General features: G+C 37.7%; 2 protein-coding genes across 3 annotated transcripts in view; both read right to left on the reverse strand.

Moving 5' to 3' along the window:
- PGM3 (phosphoglucomutase 3) overlaps positions 1 to 26,565 on the reverse strand; it is a 71,093-nt gene extending 44,528 nt beyond the window's left edge. The window contains exon 1 of the mRNA XM_081828596.1: positions 26,510 to 26,565. The gene's annotated coding sequence lies outside the window, so the exon portion shown is untranslated. The remainder of the gene's footprint in view (positions 1 to 26,509) is intronic.
- The window catches only part of ME1 (malic enzyme 1), a 98,720-nt gene that overhangs the window by 7,591 nt on the left and 63,404 nt on the right, over positions 1 to 27,725 (reverse strand). The window contains exons 3-7 of one of the 2 annotated variants that reach the window (XM_081828597.1): positions 27,437 to 27,534; positions 25,156 to 25,269; positions 9,627 to 9,732; positions 8,100 to 8,242; positions 4,129 to 4,302 (exon numbers count right to left, since the gene is read on the reverse strand). In XM_081828597.1, the coding sequence (XP_081684723.1) occupies positions 4,129 to 4,302; positions 8,100 to 8,242; positions 9,627 to 9,732; positions 25,156 to 25,269; positions 27,437 to 27,534 (635 nt within the window). The remainder of the gene's footprint in view (positions 1 to 4,128; positions 4,303 to 8,099; positions 8,243 to 9,626; positions 9,733 to 25,155; positions 25,270 to 27,436; positions 27,535 to 27,725) is intronic. The other variant, XM_081828598.1, reaches the window with a different exon arrangement.

Raw genomic sequence — 27,725 nt, forward strand, 5'->3', positions numbered from 1 at the left:
CAGAATAATGCCTAACATGTAGTAGGTACTTAATTAACACTCGTTAAAAGAATGAGTGAATTGAAACAGAATTGAATGTTACTGAGATGCCATTAAGAGAAAGAAAAGAGAGACTTGAAGGAGTCCAAACAGCGATTAGGGCAAAATAAAAACATTTTATGTTGATTCCCCATTGAATATAGGCTGCTTAGAAAATCATGTTAGTTCTTGTTTTTCTGCAAAGGATTTTTAGCAGATTTAAATCAGTTGGCATTTCTTAGATGTTAAAGCAAAAACCTGCATGGGGATCCAGTATTGTTATTTACCCGGATAGAGAAAAAAATGAGTAGCGCAATCTTGAAAGGACAGAATTTCATGGTGGTTGAAAGCTCAGGCTCTGATGGGAGATAGGTCCATATTCAAATTCTAACTGCAATAATTACTATTTGCTTGAATTCAGGCAAATTAATTAACCTTCCGAAGCATAGTTTTCTCTTCAGTGATATAAGACTAATAACAATTCCTAAATCAGGGGATTAAATGAAATAAACACCAGTAAGGAATTTACCACATTGTCTGGGAAAGTAAGTGTTCAATAAATCTTAGCTATTTCACTTTTAAAAGAACAGTTGGCAGCCAGCATGGTAGAATGGAAGAAGATGGCTGAGTAAAGAAGAATCAGTCTGAGTCTTTGCTCTCCATGGATGCCTGTCATACAGAGAGGGAGCCAAGAAACCATGGAACAGAGTCAAGCAGCAACAGGTGACAACGGGGAGCCTACTGCTAGGAACGAAATCACTAAAACGGAAGGGACTGACCTGGGGAAAAGAGAGAGTATAAAAACAGTCTTAGTGTCACTCTCACCTATTAGCTCATTCGCTCAAAAATTATTTGCTGCTCTTGATATGCCATTGGTGTCTCTCTAACTACACTGGGTCCACTTTCAAATGATCTCTCTTCGTTTCATTTTGACAATGTTACAGCGGCTAGATTTTCACTTATCCAGTGACTTAAATGAATCCGTTTCCTCCAGATGCTGTTGTCTATGGTGATCATCTCTAGTGTCCTCTGGACAAACATCAGAAAGGGGTGGGCGAGCCAGGTGAGAGGACACAAAGCAGGTGACTCAGGAGGAATAGTGTAAGGATAGGAGGCCAAGGCTTGCGTCTCAGATGTGGACAGGAGGTGAGGAATCTGTTCCCAGGCTGCTGTACAGACAATGCAGGGCCAGGGGGGCTAACCCAGGGGAGCACTAAGTGTTCTTATCAGAGGTCCAGAAGGCTGCCAGAGTACCAGGAAAGCCAGAAATCTCTTTGTGATATAAAAATGCCCAGAAAATCTTCAGGACTGATGTTGATCCATGAGATTTCCAGTTCCATTAAGAGACCCAACTAGTATTTCAGCAATAATCCTAAATTAACAAATTCTGGGTTGCCAAACAAAAAGATTCACCTAGATCTCCCACATGTAACTTTTGTTAACTACAAAATATAATCTAGACAAGGACTTCCCTCTTTGGGCCCTCTAGCAATGAGCATCTGTGGTATTGTATTTATTCTTCTTGCTAAGATATATGACTAGTTCTATTTAGCTCCATTCAGTATTCACTAAGTTTCTATTATGTGCTTTAGCATTGTACTAGGTGCTAATGGTGTTTTTAAAGAAGTATACGAAAGGGCGCCTGGGTGGCTCAGTTGGTTAAGTGACTGCCTTCGGCTCAGGTCATGATCCCAGGGTCCTGGGATCGAGTCCCGCATCGGGCTCCCGGCTCGGCAGGAGGCCTGCTTCTCCCTCTCCCACTCCCCCTGCTTGTGTTCCTGCTCTCACTGTCTCTGTCTCTGTCAAATAAATAAATAAAATCTTTAAAAAAAAAAAATAAATAAATAAAGAAGTATACGAAAGACTGTCTTTAAAGAAGATAATTTACAATTTAATTGTAAGGCAACACTTAACTGTTTAAAACATAAAGCTCTCAAGAGCATAATACAAGTAGAAATTAAACTAAATGTCAAAGTGTTTGATAAAGACAGCCATGGCTAAGGACAAAGATCAAGATGAGCCACAGCAGTCACAAAAGGATTCAAATGTGAGGTGGGACCTAAGCAGTGTCCAGAGGGATAGGCTTAGATGGGTGGAAAATAGTTCTCAGAGTTTTCCAGGCAGGATAATAGAGCAGTTATACAGGCGAATGTATGCACAGTGTGTTTGAAGCTTTGGGATAAGGGAGAATGAAAGAATGTCAGGCTTCTAAGTTTTAGTGTCTGCTTAGAAAGGGGTGTCACCAATAGCAATGCAAATATTGAGGGTGAGGGAGGGGGAGAAGGTTTTATGCACTTGCGTTTAAGGAAAGAGCAGGGGATTTCTGCGGAAATATCCATCAGGTAACTGGAGACATGGGAAAAGATGAAACCAGAAATACATAGATTTGGCCACTTTTAGAATTAAGATGATGGAAACAAGAGAATGGATGAGATCCCTAAAAGCATAACAAAAAGGGAAGAAAAAAGGACAAAAAAAAAAAAATGCTAGAAAAAAGCTCTCAGTTTAAGGGACAGAAAAGAAGACAAAGAAAACAATGAGGTGGTATGAAAAACAGGAATGTTGTGTTGAAGCCTGAGAGAAAACCAAGGGAAAGGTCAAAAAGATTTCACCAGAGAGATCACTATCTATGATAAGAATAAGACTATTGACATTACATTTTTTTTTCTTCAAAATTTTTTGGTAGTGATTATTACTTTGCCTGGATAGTAAATGGAGGATTTTTTTCATGAACCTTGTCACTAGATGGTGCTGGAGTTATTTAGGAAAGCAAACATGGACGGCAATGAGTAAAAGATTTTTTTTCCCCTTTGATATGTCAGTTACATAGAACAACGATTACATTTTCCTTAATGTATAAACAGCTTTGAAAAGCTCTCTGAGTAATTAGACATCTACTTATGTTTAACAAGATTTTTGAGTTAAAGAAACTCTGAGACATCAGCTGTCATGCTTTTAGTGCAGTGAAGAAAGAAAGGAGCAGAACATTATAGCCTTCAGACACCTGTTCTCACAGAATGAGGCCAAGTGTTAAGCACTGGGATTATACTCCTTGGATCACATCAATAGCATAAGACTCTTTATCTATATTCTTAGAGTTCCCCTTCAAAACAGAAAGAATAGTATGTTTGCAAGATGAAAATATTTGAATTTTAATCAATTTTTATTTTTATTTAGCTCGGTTTAGTTATAATGTTGTATAGTGGTTTAATTTTAGAGGAAATTCACTCAAATTTCTCAATCATGAATTGCATCCTGTTCAAACATGGTATCAACCAGATGAACATTCTGATTATCAAAAGCTCATGATTTTACAAATACATGCCCAATCATTGCATCATCCCCCCTGAAGCTTGTGGGATTAGGGGAAGTGATGGGAACCTGAAGTTTATGGTACCTCTTATGCCATAAGTAATAAAGGCATTTGTCTCTGACCTAAGGGTTTTGTGCCAGTATCTATGAAACTATGGCAAGCTAACTTGTTAGCTTCCAACTAAGGTAAATTTTAGATCCTTCAGTTCCTAAGAGTAGCTTAAGAGTCCCTCTAGTGGGTCTGCTCTGTGATATTTTGAGAATCTTTCCCGAAGGCCCACACTCAAACCCACATCTGTCCTTTTAATGACTTTATAAACACTAATTCCCTGTTTTAATTTTCTTTCTGCTTAAAATATTAGAGTATTTTCTGTTTTCTGCCCTGAACCCTCAATGATAAATAAGACTTTCATCTTCAAGCTCCAAAATGCTGTTATTTAGGAAGGTTTGGAGAAATGGAGAAATACTTACCACTTCATTATGATGTGGAAACAGTATTTTTAATTGTGTCACTACTGTCACAGAATTCGATTGGAAGTGTGAAGACAAAAAAGGGTTCCTTGTAAGAGATCAGAACAATTTTTCTACTGGCCACTGAAGAACAGTCTTCTATTTAGTGACTCAATATGAACCTGCTACCCACCCCTTATTGTCCACTAGGAGAGATTTTCTTCCCCTTTCGACTTTGTACCTTATAGGGAGAGAGATGAGATGCTATATAAATAAATCATTAAACCACCTACACTGAGCTCATTTGGTGTTTTATAGCCTTGGTGAACACAGAGTATTTTACAATACCTCAGCAGTTGTGAGAAAAATCTTATCTGTGATATGTCTCAAGCCACACGCCACGACACCCAGAGCCACTCCGGGAAACACATAGGAATTGTTTCCTTGGCCAGGATATAGGGTCTGTCCATTCGGAAGAGTGACTGGATCAAAAGGACTGCCACTGGCGAAAATTGCACGCCCCTACAACACAGACACACAACCAACTTTAAAAAGAAGCACGATATTTGAAAACAAATGTATCATAACAGAACTACGCCATAGTTAAAGTACTGAGTGTTTAAGACTAATTTTCATTAACTCTCTAATAAATCCGGGCAAGTTTATATGATGTTGGCAGTAAGTTCTGGAGTGGGTGATTACTACTCTTCTCTGCCTCACTCGCCTCAGAAAAGTGTGCAAAGCACAGGATACCCCAAGACCACCACTCTGTTCTCTGCAGGGGTCCAACCCAAAAGCCTATCAACCATTTCTATAGGGGCTTCAGATTATAGACTTCTGAAGATAAAAAAGTGATAGGTTAACATTAGAGCACTGGAAAGAATGACATTTTAGGTTAGAGTTTAGGGATCTACGCATTTCAACATAATCACTGGGACAAATTTTATGTATTTCTATATTGTAAAGAATTATACAGAAAATCATGTAGGAAACAAACTCATTAGCACAAATGGGATTGGCAAATAAGAGGAAGGTTAAATTATCAATAATTGTCAAAAATTATGTTTTCCCTAATCTTCATATTTTGTCACACTGTTTTTGAGAAACCTCATATATTGCATGCTTTAGATGGCAGTGACCTAGGGTCTAACCAGGTGCTGCAATTCCATACTGCTAATCAAAAAGGAAGAGGGGCACCTGGGTGGCTGTCAGTTAAACATCAGACTCCTGCTTTCAGCTCAGGTCATGATCTCAGGGTTGCAAGCCCCATGCTGGGTATGGAGTCTGCTTGGGATTCTCTCTCTCCCTCTCCTTTGCCCTTCCCCACTGCTCGCGTTTTCTCTCTCTCTCTCTCTCTCTCTCTCTCAAAAAAGAAAAAAAAAGGGAGTCTGTTTGATCTGCGAAGATGAGGGTGGAAACATAGCTGAGAACAGTCAGGCTTCTAAAATAGGTATAGGAAACCCTTGACAAATAAAGCATCACAATCTAAGAAATCCATTTGAGAGGTCCACAGCACCAAATCCCCAAAGCATCATTTAAATTATCACAGGCTGGGCTGTAACTTTCATCCCTATTTAGAGTCTAAATCCATTATAATGTTAATAATATTAACTTAATATTCATTTTTAACAAAGACCATAATATGCTTTTTGTATATAGGTAAAGTTCAACCTTCATCAGGGTATAAAAAGATGAAGACAGATGAGAAAGAAAATTGAAATTCTCATCTAGATGCCTGTAGGACACTTCTGTTTTATAGAACATTAGGTTTTGTTTTCAGACAAGTCTGATACCTTCAGCTCTGTTTAGCAGATAAAATAATTACAAGCAACTTTCTAATATAACTTAATTATTACTTGATATATATGTTATATATCTTCAAAAAACTGTATTTGAGAAAAAGACCTGCAATATTATATATATGTTTATCTCCCTCCCTGCCTTCACTTCCTGCCTACTGTTTTAAAATCACCATTTTGGGCGCCTGGGTGGGTCAGTTGGTTAAGCGATTGCCTTCGGCTCAGGTCATGATCCCAGGGTCCTGGGATCGAGTCCCACATCGGGCTCCCTGCTCTGCGGGAAGCCGGCTTCTCCCTCTCCCACTCCCCCTGCTTGTGTTCCCTCTCTCGCTGTGTCTCTCTCTGTCAAATAAATAAATAAAAAATCTTAAAAAAAAAAAAAATCATCATTTTAAGGAGGAAGGGCACTCAATAAATAACAGCTATTAGACATTCTCATGGATATGGATTGTTAATATGGAGAAGAAAATCTCTCCATACTATTTTTGGATTATAGTGTTTCATGATTCAATAATCTTTCTTTTTTTTTTTTAAAGATTTTATTTATTTATTTGAGAGAGAGAGAGAGAGAGCACATGAGAGGGGGTAGGGTCAGAGGGAGAAGCAGACTCCTTGCTGAGCAGGGAGCCCGATGCGGGACTCGATCCCGGGACTCCAGGATCATGACCTGAGCCGAAGACAGTCGCTTAACGAACTGAGCCACCCAGGCGCCCTCAATAATCTTTCTGCATTTTGCATTTTTAACCTTTCCTAATGACCTTTCACCTGTGCCTGAGTCTCTACTTGTCTTTGCTTTGCTGTAATCCTTTGGCTGAACCAGTATTTAAATTTTTAGCCTCAAAATGACTTTCAATTTTATTTCAATTCTTTTTTTTTTTAAGATTTTTTAATTTATTTGACAGAGAGAGACACGGTGAGAGAGGAAACACAAGCAGGGGGAGTGGGAGAGGGAGAAACAGGCTTCCCGCGGAGCAGGGAGCCCAATGCGCGGCTCGATCCCAGGACCCTGGGATCATGACCTGAGCCGAAGGCAGATGCTTAACGACTGAGCCACCCAGGCGCCCCTATTTCAATTCTTTTTAAACAACACAGAACATTAAGTAAGAGGATAAGAAAGAGTTTAGGCCATTTATATCAGACACATTCAAATTTAAAAATACAACTATATAAATTTGGCTAATTTTGTTTATGTCTATTACTGGTGAGTCTATAAACTCTTCACATCTATTGAAATAGGAGACAAAATAATTACATAAACATTTATTATGTGCTTACTATGTGCAATGCACCATGCTAAAATTTTATTGCCCAGAGGAATCTGATTTCCCTTGTAAAGACTTAAGAAATACTGAAGGGATGCCAGGCAAATTCCCCAAATCTTGAGATTGGTTGAAAATTAAAATTAAATTTTAATTAAATTGAAAATAAAAATAAAAATTATTGAGGACACTGATGTCATTCCAAATAGATAAGAGAGTAGCTCCTTGCCAACAATTTCAATAATTCTAGTAATGAGCTTTTAAGGTTATAATATTAAAGAAGCTGAGCCATCAAGTTCTGATTTGTGCAGAGTGACTTAACTTTGTGTCATGTTTACCTTTTCTAATTCATTTTGGATTTATTTCCAAAATAAATGTGCTAGATATATATGACTCAACCTCTATTTTGTTGTAATGACATTTTCAAGTCTTTGAAGGGAAGAAAGCTCTTGTCAACCTATCAGTCAAATATATATTAATACAAACGCAGTATAAAATAAGCCATTTTTTTGGAAACAATAAAGTGCTGAAGCTCTGAGGACTCCTATCCCAACCTGGCTGGATGTCAAAAGAGCTGCCCAAATGTACCACCCATGGCATCAAAATCCAAACCCAGGCTTTAGCAAAGCAAAAATAAGACTATGGTTTTATACCGTATGCTTCAATGTTCAGAAATAGCTAGTTAAGAGTTATTTTATTATTTTTTTTTAAAGATTTTATTTATTTATTTGAGAGAGAGAATGAGATAGAGAGCATGAGAGGGGGGAGGGTCAGAGAGAGAAGCAGACTCCCAGCCGAGCAGGGAGCCCGATGCCGGACTCGATCCCGGGACTCCAGGATCATGACCTGAGCCGAAGGCAGTCGCTCAACCAACTGAGCCACCCAGGCGCCCAAGAGTTATTTTAATAAGCGTCTAGAATCAAACTTTTTCCTTTTTAGCTTTCATATGTAAATCTTAGATACTTCCAAATCACTTGGGAAAAATTATCAATAAACACAGCAGAGTTTATTTTGTTTTACTGAAGAGGAGGATTTATACAACAACATTCTAGAAAAGGAAATAGCTCTTATCCCTTCTGACTTACTCACTTTTCTTTCAATCTTGGTTGTTTAATTTTTAAAGATTAAGTGGTAAGAACCTTAGATATCCTTGGTCCCCTATAATGGATAAAAATTAGATTATTAAAATATCAGAGTCTACGCCAGCATTGGTGGAGTTGGGGAATGGGGGGGGTAGAAATCAGTTATACTTTTGCTTTACCTTGGTTAGTTTATAGCACTGCTCTGCAGTACATTCTGCTTTGCTAGTTGGATTACTCAAAGCAAAAATAATAGGCCGTTCATTGAAGGCAGCCATATCTTTGAGAATTTGTTCTGAGAATGCACCACCAATTGCAGCAACTCCTAATGTAAAAATGAGAAACCAGTGAATAGACTACTATTGGTTAATTAATCTAAGAAGTTCATGCCCTCAAAACAATGAGACATGTCAGGTCACTGTCGAATAGACCCTAAACAAACTATAGAATATTTGCATTAAAGTGACAAAAACAGATAAGTTTACTAATGCCAATGATCTTGAGGGTTACAAATCTACAAGTATCTATACAAAAAATCACAGATATAACATTTGGCTCATAATACATTGAGTTAGTGACCCATTTACTAGGTATTGTAATTACAAACATTTCAGGAAATTAAAATGTGCCTAATATTTATTATTTCTCTATAAACAATTCTATGAGTATATTCCAGTCTCTCAGGCTATAAAGTAATTATGTTTTATAAACCAGCGCTAATACTTAAGACAATCATCCAATTCAATTGTAAAATTGAAGTTATCACTCAATGAAAGAAACCTAACAGAAGAATAAAGCAATTAGCATAATGGAAATGGAAAAAAATCATATTCCTAATATATTTTGTTAAAAACAACAATAAAGGCTTATTGCAGTTTTTGTTATAGAGTATTTGCTTTTATTATGATTATCATAATTGTTCTCAATACTGTCATCTGTTTCACAAGAGCTTCTAGGTATGAAGTATAATACAAAGTAAGGACTAACATCATATACACACAAAAATAAGGCATAAAGTTTTATAACTTCGACTGAGTTTTTTTAATCACGTTAAATTTATTGACTATATTAAAGATCATATGTGCACATGCACTGTGTAAGCTACTGTGTTAAGTGCTATGAGGATTATAAGTATGGTCCCTGTCTTCAAGGAGGGTCCAGTTAGTTCAGTGTTTCTCAACCTCTGGGATATTAACATTTTGGGTTGGATAATTGTTGTCAGGGGGAGGGCTTTCCTGTGCATTGTAGGATGTTGAGCAGCATTCTTAGTCTCTACCCACTAGATGTTAGTAGCCCTGACCACCCTACCCCCAACCCCTCCAAAGTTGTGACAACCAAAAACATCTACAGACATTGCCAAATGTTTCTTTGGGGGCAAAGTCACTCCCATTTGACAACCACTGTCTATCTGGAGTTATTAAGCCTGGTGAAGAGTTGATTATGCCAAGGATCAAGAGGTTGACCGAGTTAGTAGAGGGGGACCCCCCACTTCAGCTGGCATCAGTAAAACTGAGAAGACAGTAAGTACTAAATTTATAAATCTAGGTGTCCATGGGGTACTGTTGATTCAGTAAACGTGTAATTGTGTTTGTGAATTCCAAAGGTTAAAATTTCAAAAAGTTAAATTATGCCTCAAAAATCAGTATGAAAATGAATCAAGGCCAAAATGGGGTTAGGGTAGGGTTTACTGGAAAGAGGGAGAAGTTTACCTATGAGGGCAGTTGGTTTTATTTCTCGAACAATGGCTTCTAGGTTCTTCATTTCTTCATGTTCATGGGCAAATTCCTCCTTCTCTTGTGTTAAGGCAGCTCGTCCCTAAGTAAAGCAAATAAAAAGAAATGTTAAATCTGCCAAATGTTATGTGAGCCAAAGAAATTTCAGAATATTACACATATTACTGGTATTTGTGTTTAACATCTTCATGTATCATGTTTTACAGCTGTTCTTAAACTCTCTTCTCCAATTATCGGAGTATTCTTTCATTCAGTCTTTCAACAAATACTGTGCCTCAGACAATGTTCTAGGCAATGGGGATGTAACAGTGAACAAACTAAAGTCTTTCCCTTTCTTAACTATTATTTAATATTAAAAACTTTAATTCTACAGACATTTGTGAGAAACTGGCACTAATAAATAGCAATGCGAAATGTCATTTAAATATCATTTACAAAACATTATTTGTGTTAAATAACACTGTCTTAGAATGCAGAGCTGGCTTTAGCCACAGCACTTCCAAATTATGTACCATTGAGTAAAAAGAGAACTTGATGCCATATTTATATCAGTTTGATTTTCTTTTTTTTTTATTAAAGATTTTATTTATTTATTTGAGAGGGAGAGAATGAGAGACAGAGAGCACGAGAGGGAAGAGAGCAGAGGGAGAAGCAGACCCCCTGCCAAGCAGGGAGCCCGATGTGGGACTCGATCCCAGGACTCCAGGATCATGACCTGAGCCGAAGGCAGTCGCTTAACCAACTGAGCCACCCAGGCGCCCCATAGTTTGATTTTCTGAACAAGAACTAGCTTTGTGTATTTTTATCTTAATGTTTTGTTTATGAATGTATCATGTATTATCTAGGAAACATCTAATTATAATTTTCTAGCTGCAAATTTTTAAGATTTTGACTTAAAATAATAAAGCACTGCCTAATATTATATCATACTTTAGGACTTACAAGTTGTTTTCATATATTTCATATGATCCCCTCAACAATTTTAAGAAGTAGAGCAACTATGGAGTGCCTGGGTGGCTCGGTCAGTTGAGCGTCAGACTCTCGATTTTGGCTCAAGTCATGATCTCAGGGTCGTGAGATGGAGCCCCTTCCAGGCTCTGAGCTCAGTGGGGAGTCTGCTTGAGAGTCTTTCCCTTTGCCACCCCTCCCACCCCAGTCCTGTCCCCGCCCTGCTCGCATGCACTTCTCTCTCTAAAATAAATAAGTCTTTTTTTTTTTAAAGATTTTATTTATTTATTTGAGACAGAGAGAATGAGAGAGAGAGAGCACATGAGAGGGGGGAGGGGCAGAGGGAGAAGCAGGCTCCCTGCTGAGCAGGGAGCCCGATGCGGGACTCAATCCAGGGACTCCAGGATCATGACCTGAGCCGAAGGCAGTCGCTCAACCGAGCCACCCAGGCGCCCTAAAATAAATAAGTCTTGAAGGAAAAAAAAAAAAAAGAAATAGGGCAACTAATTAGAGTCATTTTACATGAGGAGACAAGGCTCTGATATGTTAAGGGACTTGCCCAAGGCAGATGCTGGAACTCAGTCTCTAATAATACAGCACAGTCCTGGAGAAAAAGCTTTACAAATGGTATGTTTGTTTTGGTACATTTGTTTTTAAATGGTATATGTCAGATTGCTTATAAACTGTTACCCCTGAAGATGGTACAATTTTCTTGTTTTGAAAGGTTATTACCATTTTATTTCTGTTTTTAAAGATTTATTTATTTATTTTAGAGCAAGAGAGAGAGAGAGAGCGCACGCGGGAGAGAGAGAGCAGGGGAAGGGGCAGACGGAGAAGGGGAGGGAGAAGCAGACTCCCTGCTGAGTGTGGAGCTCCATAGGGATCCCACAACCCTGAAATCAAAACCTGAGCCGAAATCAAGAGTTGGATGCTTAACAGACTAAGCACCCCTAGGCGCCCCTATTTCTGTTTTTAAAATACACGTGGAGTCTGCTTGGGATTTTTCCCTCTTCTTCTCTCTCCCCCTTTGACCCTCCCCCTGCTCGAGCTCACTCTCCCTCCCTAAAATAAATAAATTTTTAAAATCTTAAAAAAATAAATAAAGTACTTAGGATTATGCCAGGTTTTTCTTTCTTTGTGTGTGTGCCAGTTTTTAACAAGAGCTCAACATTAGTTGTAGTTGTAATTAAAATTATTGTGAAGAAGAAAAAAGTCATAATTGCAACAGTTATAATTTTGGTACGTTTCTTACAGTTATCATCATTAGTCATTTCTGAGTTCTACGAGGTTATTTATCTTACCTTTTCTTCTGAGACACTGTGAAAAATAATCTTAACACTAACTAGAAAAGATACCTGTATCCCCATGTTCACTGCAGCATTATTTACAATAGCCAAGACATGGAAGCAACCCAAGTGTCCATCAATAGATGAATGAATGGATAAAAAAATACACACACACATACACACACGCACACAGAGAATACTATTCAGCCATAAAGAGTAATGAAGTCTTGCCATTTGCAACAACATGGATGGACCTTGAGGGCATTATGCTAAATGAGATAAGTCAGAGAGAGAAAGATAAATACCGTATGATTTTATTTATACGTAGAATCTAAAAAAAAAAGGAAAAAAGAACCAAAAAACCCCTACAACCCTGAATTTATAGATACAGAGAACAGATTTATGGTTGTCAGAGGTGAGGAGTGGTGGGGGGAGGGAGCAAAACGGGCGAAGGGGAGGTCAAAAGGTACGAACTTCCCATTACAAAATAAGTCAGTCTTGGGGATATAATGTACGGCTTGGCAACTATAGTTAATACTGTACTGTATATCTGAAAGTTGCTAAGAGAATAGATCTTAAAAGTTATTACAAAAAAAAAATTTCTAACCATATGTGATGACGGTGTTAAGTGGAGTTACTGTGGTGATCATTTTGCAATATACACAAATACTGAATCACTGTGTTGCATACCCGAAACTGGAGCAAAATGATATGTCAATTATATATCAATAAAAAAATCTTACTTCATTCAGAATCAAATTTGAAGCTTACCATTTCACATTCACTTGAGAGAACATTCTAGTTTTCAGTAATATTCAATTGAATATAGTTAGGTCATATTCATCTTATTTATTAAGAAAAAGCCAAAAGCGTCATATGAATTCAGTTTCCAATTTTATCAGGAAGCATCAAATTGTTCAATAAAACCTATCTATCATCATACGCTTTACAGAATTAGTTATAAGTCTAACAACAAATAGCTTATGCAAACCTAGACTGATTTCATGAGTTAAACACTAAATATTCTCAATTTTTCTTTTGTATTTATGAGACAAGATTTTTTTTAAAATTGCCTTTTAATAATATAAAGAAATGTATGACAATACTGAAATCTTTACAACTCTCACCAAATTGAGGGGAAGGCCTACCTGGTGCCCCCATCCTCGTCTCTCTTAGCTTCTCAGCCAGAAAATCTATTTCACTTACATATCTCAATTACAGAGATTAATTCAACATTATCCTAGTACATAGACAAAGGCTAGGTTTAATGATAATTTATTAGTCACAAATGAAAAAACAGAGCCACTTGGAGTACCTCAGAATTCCCTCCAAATATTTTGATAGTTCAGACTTTGACTCAGGCCCCAATTCCTCATCATCCATTTCCTGTGTCAATGTTGTTTGTGCTGTAACCTGACAGTTCCTTCCACAAAAGGCAGTTTATACTTTCCAAGCTCTCGTCTTTGGACTTGTGCATGTCATTTCTTTGGTCAACAAAATGTATGCTGAAATCAGAGTGTGCCAGTTCCAAGCTCAGGCCTTAAGAATAACTGGTGTTTCTGCTTATTCTCTTGTGCCTTTCCCATTGGGCTTTAAAGGTGCGTCACCTGGCTAGCCGCTGGTCCAACGAGGATGAGAACCTTGTGAAAAAGACCTGGACCCAACCTATGACTTAGAGCCACCCAGCCGACATCATCAGAGCTTCTCTACCTAGCCCTCAGGGGTGTGAGAAATAAATTATTATTGTTGTAGGTCACTGAGATTTTGTGGCTTTTGATAACCCAGCAATAGCTGAGTGATACAGGGGATAATTTTAATTTTGATTATACATCCCATCATTTTTTTTTACTCATTGTTCTTATCTGTTGCTTTGGGAGTAAGAGGTTCCCTTTCCTGAAATGATTTAATGAAAGGAAAGCTTTTGCAATCTATCTGCTACCTCAATGCTCTTATTACTGCTTAGTTATTTGGCAAAAAAAAAAAAAATAATAATCTTGCATTATTGGAAAAGTAGGAAAAATTCTGGTCTTGGATAGGAATAAGAACTTGGAACCATTTGAGAGTTACAGTATTTAAATTATTTCTGAACTATTTCTGGAAGTCATATAAGCTAAAATTCATGACGACTATTTTTGTTCTCACAACAATGAAATTTCTAGGACAGGTACTAAATAAAGTTGCAGCTTGGGGAGACATACTTCCTGGGAATAATAACTTTTAGCTTCCAGCATTCTGAACTAAACACGGCATAGTTTTGGCTTGTTGCTCTTTCCCAGAAATGCATATACTCTATTTCAAGTATAAAGGCAAGTATCATCTTCATTTCATATCTGAAAATAGCGTCTACCTGAGGCTCTATATGGCAAACACTACAGAACTCCAAATTGCTTTTGGCATGGTTCCTGCACACTTGAGGCTAAAGGGCTAAACTAGATCTTGCAGCCAGAGTTTCTACTTTCAACACAGCAATCACCAAGCTGAGGAACCTTCATAGGATCTTGAGGGAGAAAATGCACATCACGAAGTAGTGGCCATATGGCTCTTCCCGAAGCTTGTGGTAGTGCTTTTTATTTATTTATTTGAGAGAGAGAGAGTGAGAGCAAGAAAGAGCACATGAGCAAGGGGGAGAGGGAGAAGCAGGCTCCCGCTGAGCAGGCAGCCCAATGTGGGGCTCCATCCCAAGGTCCTGAGATCATGACCTAAGCTGAAGGCAGACTAAGCTTAACGCACTGAGCCACCCAAGTGTCCCATGTGTCTAGTTCTTCTAAGGTTTAAAGATTTGCACTTCAGAATGTTTTTATGGACAAGGGAACTTTAATGTGTGCCATGTTCTCAAACAGAGAAAAAGATCTCAGGATAATTATTCAAACTACTCCAAACCAGCTAGAGTCACCTCAGCACAATGTTATGTAGTCTCGAGAGCTGCTGAGAAATGGATAACTCTTAGAGAAGACAACGTATCACAGGGTTTGCCTACTGGTCTTTTTGATTTTCCACCTGACAAAGTGTTAAGTATTATGCAAATATAATTCAATAAATTTACTATCGTATCTGAAAATGTCATATTACATTTTTTTAAAGATTTTATTTTTAAGTAATCTCTACATCCAATGTGGGGCTCAAACTTACAACCCCAAGATCAAAAGTCACATGTTCCACTGACTGAGCCAGCCAGGCACCCCTTGAAAATGTCATATTAATTTTATGTCCAAATCCTGAAACCCTTTTCATGCTATGGTAGAGAATCCTAATTGTCCACCAATATTCATGCTCTCCTTTTTTAATTCTTTTTTTTAAGTTTTATTTTTGTAATCTCTACCCAGTGTGGGGCTCAAACTCATGACCCCAAGATCAAGAGTTGCATGCTATTCTGATTGAGCCAGCCAGAAACCTCATGTTCTCCTGGGTTTTTTTAAATTATATTATATTATTGTGAAAATACAATATGAAATCTTAGATTTTTAGGTGTATAATCTCTCCTTTTTTTAAAAAAAAACTTTTTTTCATTCACTCCTTTTTAATACTAAGATTTTCCAGTTTTGGCCAATCACATTGCTACCCAGGTGGAGACTGTTTCTTAGACTCGTTGCACGTCGAGTGGCATGAGACTATCTCTGGTCAAAAGGATGGAGTGGAAGTGATGTGTGTAACTTCAGACACAGCCACCTCCCCCACCATGCTCCGGCCAGCCCCCACCTTCTCCCCCCAGCTAGCTGGGACAGTGAGAACTGGAAAGCTTCTTTGTACCCCGGGACAGATGGATGCACAGATGCCTCTCTTCTGCCTACCTCTATACTATTAGGTGACAAAGAAATAAATTTTAACTTGTTTAAGTTACCATATTTTGGGGTCTCCTTGTATAGCAATTTAACTTAAAATCTAACCAATCCATACCTTTAGGCTAGTAGTCTCTTCATTTCATATCTGAAAATAGCACACACAGTCAGGAGGAAATTGCCTTGACAAACCCTTTTCTTCTGGGAAGGCCAATGACCAAAACATTAAAACCAAGAAATTGTCTATACATTTTTAAAGATTCAAGGCAATGTAAATTCTATCATTTCTCTATACTTAAACAATTGTTTTTTATTCCCAAATTCCTGCTTACTGCAATTTAATACAATTTCTTTTTGTTCAATTTTGTATCATTGCCCTTAAATAATCTTTTGTGTGGGGGGTGGTGCCTGGGTGGCTCAGTCGGTTTAGCATGTGACTCTTGGTTTCAGCTTTGGTCATGATCTCAGATCTCGTGATCGAGCCCATCAATGAACTCCGGCACTCAGCATGGAGTCTGCTCATCCCTTTCCCTTTGTTCCTTCCCCCCCTCCCCTGCTTGCACTCTCTCTTCTCCCTCTCTCTCTCTCAAATAAATAAGTAAAATCTTCTAAAAAAATAATATTTTGTGTATTTGAAAACAGATACTGAATCACACTGTCTCCTTTCCCAGGTGAGGAACCCCAATGTTTTTAATCTACTTTCCTACTTGAACCCATTTCTCTTCCCTATCATGGGTTAGTGGCTCAACCGAACTCTCAGATGCTCTTGTTCCCCTTTATATACCACAGAACTGAAAACTGCATTCCATCAAAGTAATAACCAATGTTGCATATGGTCAAGGAAGACCACACTTCCTAGATCTGGCTTTAAATGTTATATTACTGCATTCTAGTATCATGTTTTCTTCTTTAGTAACAGTAAAATATAATCAGTCTTTCCTTGGGATTTACATTAAGTAGAAAGGAGAAACCCCACAGAAAGGATGGTGAGAGAAAAGAACATTTTTAAGATTTTCAGAATTATCAATAGAATAGGAATAGGAAATACTAAAAAAGAGGAAAATACGCCACTGCTTTATTTATTTTTTTAAGTGCTTAGGCTTGTCAAACAGTAAGATTCCACACAATCCATGGAAAAACAGCCTTGGCCCAAAGCATGAAGTAGAAGAATAAGGACCTCACAGTGAAGGCTTGCTGAAAGCATCTGGTGTTCCCAGTCTGAGAAAACAACCAGTTTTTGACCATTCAACTGCTGACAAACTACATGACAAGGCAAATACATCCAAACTGCTTCTGTAAGTTTAAAATAAATTCACATACGATCTCCATAAAAATGGAAATCTGTTCATTTTCATTAGATCACCAGGCAAGAAGTAGCCTCCCACGTGAGAAAATAAAACTAGCAATAAAAGTCTTAGAAATGATTTTTTTTAGCAGCTGAAATAACTGAATTCAACCTGGTACAACATGAACTGTGCTGCTGCAAAATGCAAACAAAAGAAGGGGGTCTTGTCTATTTATATTGAATGTGGACCTGCAAATCCATGATGTAAACTGAGTTTAGAAGACACTGAGTAATCTGAAAGTGACGGACATGATTCCCATTCTTAATTCAATAATTCAAAGTATTTTCCTGAGAGCTGTGTCTCCGATTATCCAGAACTGTAAATTTTAAAAAATTTTAAATGTAGGGGCATCTGGATGGCTCAGTTGGTTAAGAGTTTGCCTTTGGCTCAGGTTATGATCCCAGGGTCCTGGGATCGAGCTCCACATTGGCTCCTTGCTCAGTGGGAGCCTGCTTCTCCCTCTCCCTCTGCCCCTCCCCCAGCTTGTACTCCCCCCCCATTCTGTCAAATAAATAAAATCTTCAAAAAAATAAAATTTTAAATGTATTTTACAATTTTGTCCACACAATTGATTGCTGTCAATATACAATTAATTTGTGATAAATTTTGTTGGCTAGGGACATGAATAAATCACTAGTAGCAGAATGCATTCTAATAGCCAACAGCAAATAAATTTATGTTACTCCTGATAACTATTCATGATATTCAGAAAAGTAAATAAAAGCTCCCGAGTGAGACACAGAAAATGCCATCTACAAATGCTGGAGACAGAATATGGGACTAAGGCTCAGGATCACAGTCCCCAGGCTCTTCCCTTTACTCATGACCTAGGGCATGTCCTTTGAGACTTCCATGGATGTTGACTTCTCCATCTATTGAAACAGTCTGGATTAGTGAGGATGACAGTGTGATGAAAATGAGCCAGATCTGAACTTTCCAAAGCTAACTGAGCACCAGACTCACCTCAGGAAAGAGAGATTCCTGAGCCCTGCTTTCAGATATTCTAATTCAAGTCCAGGAGGAGGCTCTGGAATCTGGGCATATTTTTTTTAAAGTCTCCCAAGTGACTAGGATGATTACCAGTTTGAGAATCACTGCACCAAACAATTTATCAGATTTCTACTAGATGCATTTTAAAAAGATACATGATATGTTTTCAAAAACATATAAAATGATTTTTCTTTTACTAAAGAAGAGAAGTTTCATAATAACAAATTATTAATCACAGATTTCTAGTACTGCTTTTTTTGACTGACAACTTTAAATATAATGAAAAATATTTAATGTGGTTTAAATCCCCTATATTTCCTGGAACGAGAAGCAAATCACAAAGAAAATGGATACATATTGTATGAAAGGCAAAGATGTATGCTTTCAGCATGAACACTTTACTTTCTGAATCACAGCAACAGCGTGGGTAGCTCCCAGCCAACCGAAGCCAGATCTTGACCAGAAGACATCCACCCAGTAAGAAACATAGATTACCCACAGCCTCTCCTCCAAAGGATTGATTCTTGCTGGAGACTTAGGAAGGCCAGGAATCATGAAATGGAATACTAGCACTACCGAAAGCCTCTACTTGCCAAAAACAGAATAATCAAAAGACAAAAATAAAGGTCTCTCTGGTAATTTCTATACCATTTTCAAAGTCTATCTGAAGATCTGGTTTAGATGAATAAACTACTGGAATGTGACCTCTAGATCGGCAACATTAAGGCGAATGCCCACACCCTCATGAAGACGTTCGGTTTTCTGCACCAATGGCTCATTTTCCTACTTCTTGCAAAATCTAATTGGGAATCCACATTCTTTACACTACTCCTATCAGTTGGACATGGGTATAGAAGACTTCTTTTCTGTTCATTCCCGCTTCCAGGATCCCTTACTGAAATGCTTTTTGCCTTCCTTTGGCAAAGTGCACATAGGCATTTCTTATCGAAGAAATCCCAAATCCTGTGTGTTTCTCTTTTTTTTAAGAGTCTTTAATTATACCAAATGTATCACGGATAGCTGAGAATTTCTTTTGAGTGTTATTATTTCCTCAATCTCCCCTATCCCCTTATTTTGTGCTGATTCTTAGGAGAGGACAGAAGATACGGCTAGCCATACTGAATTACCACCTTTTTCAAAAGCACAGATGTTTTGGTACTGGTGGAGAGGATAGGTGGCAAAGACCATCGAGATTTGGGGTTAGCACTTCATGACCCAGAACAGGTATAAAAAATTAACTATGGATTGTTTCTGATAAATATTTATTCTTTCCCACACACAGGCACTAGAAGACCTCTTCCACAAGTGCTTTTGTTTGCCTTCTCTTGGAATCCACGCCTGCTTGGACATTTTGCCCCATGGCACTGGCCCAGTTCTGCTGTCAGGTCATTAGTTCATCAGAGATGAATCGGGCCCCTCTCTGCGTCTATAGACAGGGCCCTCCTTGCGGATACCAATGCCATATCACTGTCAGAATAATTATCATCTGGTCTGATGATGATGGAACTCCATAAACTAGGCAACCACACAGTATACTTTTTAGTTTTTGGTTTTATGTCTTTAAAAAGTGAAGGAGTTTGGTATATTTTTCTGTATTATAAACAATTACATGACAAGTTAGTAAAGTTAATAAAATGATTCTTACTGGTTCTCAGGAGAGGTTGTGAAAGTATGAAGGATAAAGAACAACAAACAAAAAGTCATGAAAACTTGAAAGCAAGATTATATTAATTTACTAGTTATCCTCAGACTTATTAGTTCCGCAACAAAAATCAACATAATTCTGACTTTTTAAAAACTTGAAAAAAAAAGTGATTAATTGAAGCTTCATGTTTCTTTTATATTAAATAGTGCACAAGCTGTTAAATATATAACAACATTTTAAAATGTAACTTTATCTTGGCAAGCAGAATATATGCAGTTCTTTATTTTGGCAAGTAAAAGACATGAGGTAAGAATGACTGATTAGGTCTAGGCAACAAACTTCACAGTTATTCCAAGTATTGTAATCCATGGAATTTGGAGTCTCAGTTCAGTAAGTCTACACTAAAATTATTTGAGATGCTAAAATCTGTATATTTTTATAAATATTTCACATAAAAATGTCATTAGAAATCACAAAAGAAATCCATAGTCACAGGCTTTCACTTTTTAAGATATTTACATGTATTACATCCCTAAATACAATGCAATTTGTATAGCTTTTTCCATGGCTCCAACTTTTTACATGCAGATATTCCCGAAATCTCTATCTCCAGGAGCCCAGACCCTTATCCTGAGCATCAGTCTTGTACTTCTGATTGCCAAGGGGACCTCTCCATGAGATGTGCAAAGGTACCTTAAACTTGCTATGTCCAAACTGGATCGCGTTATCTTTGTCTTAAACTTGGTCTGTTCGTTATTCCTTTTCAACAGTAATGGCCACATCATTTTCCAGACACCCAAGGAGTCCTGCTAGATTCCTGCCTGTACTCTACCCTACTCCTCCTTCCATATTTAGTGGTTACTAAGCATGCCAATCCTATTTGCTAAACATCTACTGAATCAATGTCTTTCACTCACCCCCCATAATCACTGCTTTATTTCAGGCATCAATTAATTTTTATCTGTATTACTACAACAGCTTTGTAACCAGTTTCCTTTACTCAGTTACACCTCATTTCAATCCATCCTCCACAATGCCTAGATTGACAAGACACAAACTCCTCTGTATAAGTTTCTTCAATTGCTCATTGTCAGGATTTAGAAGAGCCTTCTGCTTCCTTTCAAATCTAATCCCTAAATACCTCTTATAGTGAAATATTTCCTTTTGCAAATGCTGTTCTTCTGCCTGGAAGACCGTTCATCAATCAATTCATTTATTAACAAAAATATTTACTGTCAATTATGTGCTAGACACTATGTAGAGCTTTGAAGACACAGAGATGAAAGACATGATCCACAGGTTCAGCCAAGATCTAGTGAACTTTCCATTATACTTCCCTGTCTCACTTTCAGATAGGAGACATTTCAGATGTCCATGGAGACTCAAGATAAACTCCTAACTCTTCTTTTCAAACTGAAGTGAAGAGACACCTTTTCTAGCAACCCTCCTCAGCATTCTTATTATTCTCATCAGTGCAGCTGGGAACATCATTTCCAGGGCACCCATGGCACTAAGGACATATTTCTTTTCTTTTCTTAAGATTTTTTATTTGAGAAAGAGAATGAAAGAGAGAAAGAGAGAGAAAACATGAGAGGGGGGAGCGTCAGAGGGAGAAGCAAACTCCCCACTGAGCAGGGAGCCCAGTGCACTACTCGATCCTGGGACTCCAGGATCATGACCTGAGCTGAAGGTAGTCGCTTAACCAACTGAGCCACCCAGTGCCCAGGACCTATTTCTATAACATTTTCATATAGAGACATAACTTTCGGCTTGAGTTTTTCCCACTAGTTTGTGAGCCTCCTGAGATCAAGGGATTTACTGAGTCCCAGAGTCTAGTATAATGCCTGACCCAGAGGCAATTTCATTCAGTAAATCTCATTTCATGACCATAATATGAGTGGCCACAATGTACAACTTTTTCTATTTATGCTGATTCTTGAAAGCCATAGCAGTTTTTAAGCCAAAAAACTTTAAACTTTATGCTTTCTTATATATTATAAAAAATTACATTTCAAGTTAATACAATTAATAAAATGATTATTATTTGGTTCTCAGGAGGTATTGTAAAAGTACTTCCTGTCTTGTTTTACTTCCTTATAGATACTCATTTGCCACAAAGAGTTAGGCATACACTCTTTAAGGCAAAATTTGTCTGTATTAATTAAAAAAATTTTTTATAGCTCTAAAAGAACACAATTGCTAAGAAGAATTTGGAATATACAGAAAGGCATTAAAAATAATATAAGTTTTAAGCTAATACATATTTTATACATTTACTTCTGTAATTTTATATGCAACTCAATGTTTTTTAGATTTATTTATTTATTTGAGAGACAGCGTGCATGCATGCAAGCAGGGGTGGGGAAGGGGCAGAAGGAGAGGGAGAGAGAGAACCTGAAGCAGACTCCCGCTGAGCACGGAGCTCTACACAGGGCTCAATCCCATGGCCCAGAGATCATGACCCAAGCCGAAATCGAGAGTCAGCTACTTAACTAACTGAGTCACCCAGGCAACAATGCAACTCAATTTTTAAAATAAAATAGTAACATATAACATTGTCTTTTCCTTTTTTCATCTAACATTATATTGCTAATCCTTTAATGTTATTTATTGGTCTTTAAAAAAAAAAAACCTTAAGACTGTATATTCTATTCATCTGGCTACTCCACAATTATTTCACAATCATCCTTTATTTAGGTAAACACAACATATTACTTTTTTTTTCTTCAGCTAAGACAGCAGAAGACAGCATATTACTATTATAATGGCTGTATAATAAAACATATCACTATTCTAAGTAATGCTGTGATAACATCCTTAAACATAAAACATTGTGGCACAAAACAGACACATAGATCATTGGAACCGAATAGTTTGTTGTCAATCTCCGACAAAGCAGGAAAGAATATCCAATGGGAAAAAGAGTCTCTTCAATAAATAGTGTTGGGAAAACTGGACAGCAACATGCAAAAGAATGAAACTGGACCACTTCCTTATACTATACACAAAAATAAATTCAAAATGGATTACAGACCTAAATGTGAGACAGGAAACCATTAAAATCCTAAGGGAGAACATAGGTAGTAACTTCTCTGACATTGGCTATAGCAACCTCTTATTAGATATGTCTCCTGAGGCAAGGGAAACAAAAGCAATAATGAACTATTGGGACTACATCAAAATAAAAAGCTTCTGCACAGCAAAGGAAATAAACAATGAAACTAAAAGGCAACAAAATGGGAGAAAATGTTTGCAAATGGCATATCTGATAAAGGGTTAGTATCCAAAATACATAAAAAAATTTATAAAACTCAACACCCCAAAAATGAATAATCCAACTTAAAAAATGGGCAGAAGACATAAATAGGCATTTTTTCAAAGAAGACATACAGATGGGCCTACAGACACATGAAAAGATGCTCAATATCACTCATCCCCAGGGAAATGCAAATCAAAACTACAATGAGATATCACCTCACACCTGTCAGAATGGCTAAAGTCAACAACACAAGAAACAACAGGTGTTGGCGAGGATGTGGAGAAAATGGGACACTCTTGCACTATCGGTGGGAATGCAGACTGGTGGAGCCACTCTGGAAAACAGTATGGAGGTTCCTCAAAAAGTTAAAAATAGAACTACCTTATGATCCAGCAATTGCACTACTAGGTATTTACCCAAAGAATACAAAAATACTAATTTGAAGGAATACATACATACACCCTGATGTTTATAGAAGCATCATCTACAATAGCCAAATTACGGAAACAGCCCAACTGTCCACTGACTGATGAATGAATAAAAAAAGATGTGGCATCCGTGTGTGTGTGTGTGTGTGTATTCATATATATATCTGGATGAGATGTGCAAAGGTACCTTAAACTTGCTATATCCAAACTGGATTGCGTTATCTTTCTCCTAAACTTGGTCTGTTCGTTATTCCTTTCCTACACTAATGGCCACATCATTTATCCAGACACCCAAGGAGTCCTGCTAGATTCCTGCCTGTACTCTACCCTACTCCTCTTATATGTATGTATGCATAATGGAATATGACTCAGCCATAAAAAAGAATGAAATCTTGCCATTTGCAACAACATGGATGGAGCTAGAGTATTATGCTAAGTGAAATACGTAAGTCAGAGAAAGACAAATACCATATGATTTCACTCATGTGTGGAATTTAAGAAACAAAACAAATGAGCAAAGGGAAAAAAAGAGAGAGAGAGGGGCAAACCAAGAGAGAGACTCTAACTATAGAGAACACACCGATGGTTACCAGAGAGGAGGTGGGTGGGGGGATGGGTGAAATAGGTGATGGGGATCCAGGAGGGCACTAGTGATGAGCACCAGGTGTACGTAAGTGTTAAATCACTACATTGTACACCTGGAACTAATATTACACTGTATGTTAACTAACTAGAATTTAAATAAAAACTTTAAAAAAGAAAAAAAACCATAAAAGATTGTGTACATCTCTAGCCTGTAAGATATATTCTTACAATGGAAACTATTGGATCAGAAGCATAAAATTTTATTTTTTATTTATTTTTTTTAAAGATTTTTATTTATTTGTCAGAGAGAGAGAGCACAAGCAGGGGGAGTGGCAGGCAGAGGGAGAAGCAGGCTCCCTGCTGAGCAAGGAGCCCAATGCGGGACTCAATCCCAGGACCCTGAGATCATCACCTGAGCCAAAGGCAGATGCTTAACCGACTGAGCCACTCAGCCGTCCCAGAAACATAAAATTTTTAAGGCTTTGGATACACATAAGCTAGTTTTCCAGAAAGTTTGTACACCTTCACATTTGCTTCTATAGTACATTCCTGAAGTCTGTGCTTATCACTGGTTATTTTAAAAATTCATCTTCATGTAGAAAGGAAATTTACAAGTATTTTTTTCTGTCGGTTTAAGGAAGAGTGCTTAATGTGCACAGATGGTAGAAGTAATATTAATGCCTTGTAACTATGTAGCAACATGGTCAACCTACCTAGTCTTATTTGGTTCTCACAATAACCTATGAAGTAGTTCCTGTTATCTCTATTAGAGCTGAGGAAACAACCTTGTAGTTAACATTGAAACAGCCCATTTATTAAAGAGCTTCTCAGAATTCCCATTCAAATCCTCAAGAATTTAGTCGAGAGAAAGTAGCAGGCTAAAGAGTAGCTATTTCATCATTTGTTCTTTATTTTTCTTAGGGTGCAATTTGACAGATAGCCCTTAATAAAAGGAGTTATACCTAGGTGTTCAGCTGTATCAGCATCAAACTGCCTCCTCTGGAGACTAATTCAAATGCATTGACAACCCACAGAGTTGTAAGGGGCCTCCGTACTTCACGAGCCAATTCTGCAGCTGAGCCAGTCTTCTTTTTCAGAAGAGTATCAGTATTATTGTACGACATGGCTATGCATTTAACACAGTGTTGGGGGTTAGGACGAGTGGAAGTAGTAGTAATCTTTGAGATGGGCATCCAGAATGGCACATTAATTTTTATTCAGTTGAAAATGACAAATTCTTACCTTAACTATTAATCCTTTTGAGTCGACCAACCATATCTTTTTCATGGCTTTCTCTTTTGGTAAACCTTCTTTATTCATGGCCATAACAATCAGGTGTGCAATCCCTAAGGCAGCCTGTGAAGGGCGTTACGAAAACAAAACTTTAAAAAGTTGTTCCACATAATAACTTACCAAGAGTTACGCTTCACTCCATTTTATCTGTGTTAATAAGATGGAAGAGAATGGATCTACTGACCGAAACAGTTATATTCATTCCTTTATACTGGGAGCCAAGTATTTTTGTCACATTTGGGGTAAGCTAAAGGACAAGTATTTACTCTTCTCATCACAACAGAACCACCATTATGTGGCTTGTTCTATAGCTACAGATAAACCAGTGATATCCTTGATTGTCATCATCTTTAATCCTGTTAATGCAATTAAGGTTTGCTCCAACGAGGAAATACTGAACTTAAAAGAATGACCTGGTCAGCCTTGCTTATTGGACTGTATTGTTTATTGTTGGGCCCCAGCTCCTCTAATTGAATTTGAAGAATGAAGCCTGGTCATTTGGATGGGAACCTGACCAATTAGACAATAGAATAAAACACATAAAATCTCTGTCCCCAAGCATTTATTTACTCTATTAATTTGGACAAAGAAAGTACTGTGAAATCTCTTGCAAGATTAAAGGAATCAACTTCTTTGGTATTTGATAAATTTTGTGATAATCTGTGAATGTCCAAAACCTTTTCAGGGACAAACAAGTGCCAGTTTTGAATCATCCAACCATGAATACCTCTGCCCTGCTGAGTATTAAGAACTGGCCTGTACCATTCATCAAAAACCCTTTGGAAATTCAAAGAATTTGAACTCAAAGAAGTTGACTAAAATTAAATACAGCATGTAACAGCCACACAAATAAAAAACTCAAATTTTAATAAGGTGTAATTTAGCCTTGATTTTTATTTTGATGTGAAAATGAACTTGTGATTTATATTCTGAATACTCTGACATGTTTACATCTTGGCATTTAAGTTTCAGCTTTGTGTATTTCATTTTAAGAACAAGTAAAATCAAAACCAACACTATATACACAATTTCTACCAGTGTAATACACTTAATCATATTCAATTTGTTTATTTTTAAAGATTTTATTTATTTATTTGACAGAGAGAGACACAGTGAGGGAGGGAACACAAGCCGGGGGAGTGGGAGAGGAAGAAGCAGGCTTCCCGCGGAGCAGGGAGCCCGGTGCGGGGCTCCATCCCAGGACCCTGGGACCATGACCTGAGCCAAAGGCAGACGCTTAACGACTGAGCCACCCAGGCACCCCAATCATATTCAATTTGAAAATTTAAAGCTTCTGGGGCGCCTGGGTGGCTCAGTCGTTAAGCGTCTGCCTTCGGCTCAGGTCATGATCCCAGGGTCCTGGGATCGAGCCCTGCATCGGGCTCCCTGCTCAGCGGGAAGCCTGCTTCTCCCTCTCCCACTCCCCCGGCTTGTGTTCCCTCTCTCGCTGTGTTGCTCTCTGTCAAACAAATAAAATCTTTAAAAAAAAAAAAAAGAAAAGAAAATTTAAAGCTTCTTAAAATATATATAGCCACAAAGTATTTCTCCATTCATTACATTCTATAATTCTGAACAGATTTGGGCAGTTTTCTCACAAGAAAAAAACTCAATTGACATTTTAATTTCTATTTTGGGGGTGAATTATCATTGGAGTCTAGTTTTCTTCTTTCAAATGATTAACTCATAGCAAAAGAGAAGAGAAAACAGCCCACTTTTGTCTTGCTGCCATCTCCTTCCAGCAACTGTAAATGTTTTGGTTCTTTTGCATGTGAACAGTTATAAATCATGACAAGTCTCCAATTCAAATATTTTTCTCTTAAAAACTTGTACATAGTTATATAAGTGCGCACTGACTCATGAGTCAAATTAAGAAAACTCATATGTGCCACTGGAGGATACTAAAAGCATCAGATATAATAGCTTAAATACTTAAAGGCTTTTTAACATAATCACACAATGTAAATTTTTTGTTCCCGCAAAATATGAAAAACAAAAACCCACGCCACTATTTGATAATCTCCAGAAATTTAAGATTGCGAAAAGTATACCTCTATACTAAGTCTCCTATGACAAATGAATATGCCTCAACACTTAACTGGGGAATCTTTCAATAAAACCTATAGCCTGCAATATACTAAAAATTGAAAGAATTCCTCAAACTTCAAACTGATGAATAATTAAGATAAGCTCTGTTCATTAAGGGAAAGAAAGTATTGTATAAGGCAGGTACCTCTCCAGCTCCTTGGAAGAGTATTGTTTGATCAGACAGTTTGTTCTTGGTTATTCGAAGAGCCGCAAGGATGCCCGCCACTGCTACAGACGCTGTTCCTGAAACAAGTAAGAAATCACCTGCAGTGATCCTCAAACATATCCTGCCAAATCCAAAGCCTGCAATCTTTATTCACATCTTGAGCTCATCACTCAACAGGGTAACTGGTACAGAAAGGGAACCTGCGGTTGTCTGACCCCATGTTTATAGATGAGGTGAAATTCTCAGGCTACTGACATCAATATTTTAG

This window comes from Leptonychotes weddellii, chromosome 8, assembly GCF_054177405.1.
Source record: "Leptonychotes weddellii isolate Sample4059 chromosome 8, ASM5417740v2, whole genome shotgun sequence".
NCBI classification, from domain to species: domain Eukaryota; kingdom Metazoa; phylum Chordata; class Mammalia; order Carnivora; family Phocidae; genus Leptonychotes; species Leptonychotes weddellii.